Genomic DNA, 6623 nt, shown 5'->3' on the forward strand with positions numbered 1-6623 from the left:
TTATAATTAGACTTGTTCTTCTGAGAATTGTATAATAATCTTTACCTAAGAATTCTTAGCTATCAATAGATTTAATCAAACACCCGAATGACATTGATTAGAAATTGTGTCAGTTTAAACGGCCATTAAAATCACATAAATTAATTAATGCCATTTATGTTTTTCTTACATAACTATTTGCGGTGACTCAGTAGAACAATATTTCTCAAAGTTAAATAACATCAGCAATGTTATTTTCTTTATGTTTTCTTTTTATATTAAATTCTGTAAGTTTCTTAATAATTTTTCTAATGATCAGCATAATAATAATAATAATAAATTTACGGTTAAATAATACTTAAAGGTGACGTCAGAGAAATCCACATTCCTGACAACGTACGTTGGTCTGCAAAATGATCATAATTTGGGCCACAGCGGGTACACATACTACGGATCAGACCAACAAATTCCAGATCTAAAGTTATCAACATGTCAGTATTTAGACTTAAACATCACTACCTGTGATTCGAACTACAAAACACTAAAGAACCGAGCAGGTTCGTTGATAGTCCGAGCATGGGTTGGAGTGACCCTGAGAAATAACATTCTGTCCTTCGTAAGCTACCTATTGCACCAATTAAAAGAAAAATTTAGCGAGGATGTCGATACTAGTTTGTTCATAATTTATGATGAATTGCGCAAAAATCACATTCGCACAATGGATTTTTTACCAAAACTAAAAGGCATTTCCAGGCTAGACAAGGGAACCCAATTGGTAGCGTTGTTCAAGAATCTGCAAGAGGTGATGCAGCCGTTTTGCAAAAGCGAACTGGAGTTACTAGCAAGGACAATGTACAAGATGAAGACCAGCGGCGATAGAGCCGACCATAATATTTTTGCCTACAACAAAAATGGCACGAAGATAAAGTATCATGAGATAGACATGTTCACAGACATAGGCTACCAAACGATGCTGCTTTTACAATCTAAGACAGTTTACAAGCCTGCTGAGAAAGACTACGAAATCAACAGGTCATTTGGTCGGGAATTTTCTGCACTTTTTCATCTGATCAAAAACGGAAAGATTCTTCTAACTCAACCAGTCTTGGCAGCATTGACAGCAAATATGAAGTTTGTAGACCTTCCAGCTGACCAAATTGAGGACCTGAGGTTCCTAATTGACGTGCTGAGAGGCAACAAAATAAAAAATTGGTCACCAGAATTGATTGGATCAGCACATATGAGGAATCCGCAAGTTTTAATTGATAACATGTTCCGATCTCTGGCGAGCAACAATGACGTAGATCCTCTAGTAAGTGATATAGCCGCTGGTTTGCAAGGTAAGTTGCAAAGAACTTACAGATCCTACATGACGAAGGTGATGGAGCCGTTTTTTGGCGAAGAAGAACTTAACATTACTTTGGTATTCAAGGTGATGCGGGAAAATGTGCAGAATGAAAGCAGTGTGGATTTGTTGAAGAAGTTGTTCGATGATAAAACTATCAACGCTTTTTACGCCATGAAAGGTTTCGTAAGATATTACTTCAATACGCCGGTGAAATTGGTGATTGGATTTCTGAGACGGTTGCAATTGAGAGTGCCAATTAATAACGAGATTATGGGTTTGATCAGTAGTATCATTAATGAACTCTCGAATTCTAGTACCGCGCATTCTAAAGATTGTTCTCGTTGTCTAAAAGGCAATCAATATAATGGTAATCATCGCCAGGATGATGGAAAGAAAGATAGCTCCCAAAAAAGTGAAGATAATCGTCAAAAGGATGATGATGGAAAGAATCATAGCTCTCAAAAAGACGATAAGAATGAGAGCTCTCAAAAAGATGATAATAAGAAAGATAGCTCTCAAAAAGATGATAGTAATCGTCAAAAAGATGATGATAAGAAAGATAGCTCTCAAAAAGATGATAGTAATCGTCAAAAAGATGATGGTGAGAAGAAAGATAGCTCTCAAGAAGCTAAAGATGGTAATAATCGTCCAGAGAATAGTGAAGGAAAGAAAGTTCGCCAAAAAAATCGCTCGCAAAAAGGACATGAAGATCCTAGTGACTATCAAAGCTTTGATGATGAAAAAGGAGACGAAACAAAATTGGATAACATAAGCAAGCGGCAATTATACAGAATTAAAAATGAGCTGATCAAACCTAGATTGCCTATTAACCAAGTTTGCAATCGTTTCAATGAATTGACGACTCCATCATTCCGTTTCAATATTATAGGAAATCTAACCAGCAATTGCCTGGAGCCGGCAATGCCTTCGATGAACTGGTTCAAAAATATTGATCAGCCAGCTTATAATTTTGTCTTGAAACCTCTGATAGCTCAAGCCAGTACGTTTTTGAGTGAGTTCATTGATGAGAATGATGAAATAGGTCAGCTTATTGAAGATGTGCTTATCAACGTAACGCAAAGTGCTTCTAGGAGAGTTATTTTGAAGGCTGTAAGTTATCCAGGATCAGTACGCCAACTGTTGACAGTTTTGTTTAAGAAGATGATTAACGTTAACAAGGTACGTGCAAGGAGTTTGATTTATTTTGAGGTGATAAAGATATATTGCAAGTTGATAAACGACCATGATAATCGAAGTCACGCTTTTGATGCATCACTGTTCAAATTGGATGATCCCGTACGAAACAACTCGATTGATCAATTCAAAAGTGTTGTGAGTTTTTCACTGCAGAAGCTGATTGACGGCTATAATGTTTCAAGTCATTCGGCGATTTTTTGGAACAATTACACGACAAATCGGCTACTGATTAGTGATTTATGTCGTGTTTATCTAACGCATCGAGATGTTGTAGGAAATGATCGTTTGTTCAATGAAGTAGTCTTTATTTTGCACTCTGTTTATCATGTTCCGGTGAGATTTGCAGACCTGCTGAGTATTTATACAGCGAAAACGGTCTACGAAATAAGGAACTTAAACTTGGCACAAGATTTGTTGATGAAGCCCAACATGATGCAGATGCTGGGCGATGATTTTGATCTGGGCAGGTATCCTACCAAGGGTGCTATGCTGAAAGCTGTCTTTATAAGGCTGAAAAATCAAGATATTGTTAGGAGGAATGCCACGCTATTGACTTCAGTGGAATCGCAGCTCAGGGAGATAACTTGCGATGGTCACTGGATGGAATCTTCTGAGGAGATTCTAGCAGAAGCTTTGACTGATCAGGTTGACCTTGACAAGGTTTTTGACTTAGGACTTGATGAAAAAAAGCTTTCGCCCAATGTCAAAAATGCTTTTCTCAACATGTGGAATTGGTATGGCGGGATTTTCAATCCGATAAATTTTATAAAGAAGATGAATATCAGTGGGTATGATACGAGGTCAGCGTTTATTCAAGGATTTTTGAATAGTATCACTCAGATTGTTGCTGATGACTATGTGAAGGTTATTGAGGATGTTAAGCTCATGCGATCAGCTGTTTTGGAATCTGGAAATGGCTTAGATCCAATTGACTTTTTATAGATTCTGTGGATTTTAACTTTTTTACTATGTATATTTTAATAGTTATAACTATAGTATAAAATCTATTTTTTTGATATTGTCAAAATAAACAATGTAATAAATTAATCCGATTGGATAATTCATTTATTTTTGGTTTTTGACAAACCGAATTTCAATGCTTTTGTGATCAAAGTCAGTCGTTTTGAAGTTTTGAATAAAAATTGATTGAATTGTTTAAGAATTATCATTTTTGAATAATGAAAAGCTTCGATTGTATCAAACTCGGTTAAATCTAGTGATTTAAAAAATTGTAGAAGTTCAAAAATTGGAAAAACTATTTTTTCAAATTTTATAATTGATGAATTCATCAATTCGTCAAATTATGTCATTTTTTACTCTCTAAAAATTAACGTCAAATCTTTTAAGCTAGATAAAACTCGATAATTTGTTCAAAAATTGTTTTTTCTAATTGTACGATTGATCAATTTTTGAAATTATATTATTTTTGGTTTTTTTAAAATTCTGTCGAATATTAAAAGCTAAATCATTGTTGAATAACTTGTGGAAAAATACTAATTTTAAAAAAATTTTACGACCGATTGATCATTTTCTAAAATTTTCCAAAAAAATGATTTTTTTATCACAATTTTCTGATTCTTTCGAAATTCTTTAGGATAAATCCTTCGAGCTAGATAAAAATCAGATCATTTGTTCAAAAATTGATAAAAATTGTTTTTTCTAACTGTACGATTGATCAATTTTTAAAATTATATCATTTTTGGTTTTTTAAAAATTGTGTCGAGTTTAAAAGCTAGATCGATATTGAATAGTTTGTTCACAAATGCTAAATTTCAAAAATTTTGAAAGAATAATTTTCCAAAATCACTTTCAAACAGTACGATCATTTTTCAAAATTTTCCAAAAATTTTTTTTTTAATTTTTATTACAATTTTCTAAATCTTTCGATCAGAAATGTATCAAGAGCCTTTTTTTTCGTTTGATAAGCCAAAACTTATAAATAGACATATTTCCAAAAAATAACATAAAATATTGACTAAATTTATAAAAAGTCGACAGCGCAAGTAAAATAATCGATACATTTAAATATGTCCAATCACAAAAATTCCATTACAGAAATTACAAACGAATACTTCTTCCAAATTATATTAATGTTCACTACTAGCTTATTTTATTTGAGATGTAATTTTTAGTTATCTCTCATCTATCAAAAGTCAACAAAACTTCCACCACCCTTCAGAATTTCAGGATAGTTTTCTGTTGCAAAGCTAATAAAAAAAAAAAAAAAAAGTGAACAAATATAAATATTGTTGGACTTAATGAAAGTAAACTAATCTAAATAACAAATTTAGTCCTGAATTTTTGAATATTGATTATCAAATATTGACACGGTTCTTCCAAGCGCAATTCTATTATACGGTATTGGATTTTTTCATTACAAAAAAATAAAAAATTACAAGAAGAAATTAATTATATCAAATCAGTGCACTAAATTACGAGCTTAAAAAATTTTCGAAAAAATACTCTCGTACAGTAAATGTAATTATTGTTACTGTATTTCACGTTTCCAGTCCATTAGCACAGAAAATAATCTACCAAGCTACAGCATATCCCGAAATACTTGAAGAGTGTGAAAATTACGGGATATCCGATTCTTAGGTCATTAAGTATAACAACGGCGACAAAATTGCAGACATTCTCGACTCAACTTGTTACTTTATTCAGCTCTTGAGTAAAATTACATTTTGGGTGATATAGTGTTTATGATACTTAGTGAATAAACTACACTTGTCAATTCGAAATACTCGAGAGCACTGACATAAATCGGGTGTATAGTACGCACTAATGAATTAATTGTTATATCTGTAGATCTGTATCTACCAGAATACATACATCGCGTCAAATAGTCACCCAGTTAACCAAAATATTGAGAGTGGTGGCAAAGCATTGAAAATTGTTCATTTGTATAATTGAATTATTTTTTTTTTTGTTTCTAAAACCTCTTTTGATTAAAACGAGCGCTTTAATTCATTTACATCTGACATGTTCTCCGGTACGATGTTTGCCAGCTCTTCTGCGACTAATCCATTTTATTCCAAACTGTCGATTTGCGTGACAAAAAGGATATTTAACTGCACGTTTATTTTTCATTATTATTTATCTTTATTTTATCAATTTTTAATAAAACACTAGAAAGTCGGAAGGTCATTTTTAGTACCATCATTTGGACTAATGGAGTGAAGAAATAATACACTGCGTACGGGCTGAATCTAGAGTTTTTTTTAATGTAGTGAGTATTAATTTTAATCCAAAAAAGCTCGCAAAAAAAAATTTTGATCGGACAACAAGAAATAAATATGTTAGCATAGGGATAATAAATCATGTGTTTTGATGACAAATTCTAGCTTATAATAAGTAATTTATATAAGGTAAAAGCCCTAATTATTGACGCTATAAGAGACAAAGTTATGATTTCATTTTTTTCAAGCAATCAAATATAAAAATCGTTGAATTTTGTCTGTGGTAATGTCTTAAGTAATGTTTTAACTAATCAATTTCTTTTTTTAGAATGATAATCAGTAATATTAACTAATTAATTTTAAATAATTAAATAGATGATCTGGATACACCAATTATTGACGGGTTGAAAAACTGATTGATCTAAATATTGACGTACCGTAACCCCAATTATTGACGCCCCTACTGCGCATGCGTTGAATCATTTGGTTATATTATTATTTATCAAAACTTGATATAAAGTAATCAATATTATTAAAGTTAATTAATAATAATTTCCATGATAATTAATTACTATTAAAAATATAACAATTTATTCAAAAACTTATTTAACACCAAAACACGCCGAGTTATTTGACAGTTAAAAGCCTTGTATATAATCGCGTAACGTATTTTATACTAAAAAAAAAAGGCGTCATAGCGCTGTTGACTAGCTGTCAATATGGGATTCACCATAAAAATTATGAACTAATTATTGACTCCCATTATTTAAATATTATAAAGCATACAATTAATTTCGATTATTTAAGTTTATAAATATTTTATATATTGTTAATTAAAAAAAAAATAGATCATATAATTACATGAAAAAATTAATTTAAACTCGGCAGTTAAAAAAAATGCTTTTCTAACCAAAATTGTT

The 6623-nt window shown here is 31.6% G+C and overlaps 1 protein-coding gene across 1 annotated transcript; it reads left to right on the plus strand.

The window, feature by feature from the left end:
• Nucleotides 1-315: 315 nt before the first annotated feature.
• LOC123272964 lies at nt 316-3470 on the plus strand. The gene has a single exon (XM_044740010.1). The coding sequence runs from the start codon at nt 698-700 to the stop codon at nt 3464-3466; it is 2769 nt and encodes a 922-aa protein (XP_044595945.1). The 5' UTR covers nt 316-697; the 3' UTR covers nt 3467-3470.
• The last annotated feature ends 3153 nt before the right edge of the window (nt 3471-6623 follow it).

Source organism: Cotesia glomerata, linkage group LG10 (genome assembly GCF_020080835.1).
Source record: "Cotesia glomerata isolate CgM1 linkage group LG10, MPM_Cglom_v2.3, whole genome shotgun sequence".
Taxonomy (NCBI): domain Eukaryota; kingdom Metazoa; phylum Arthropoda; class Insecta; order Hymenoptera; family Braconidae; genus Cotesia; species Cotesia glomerata.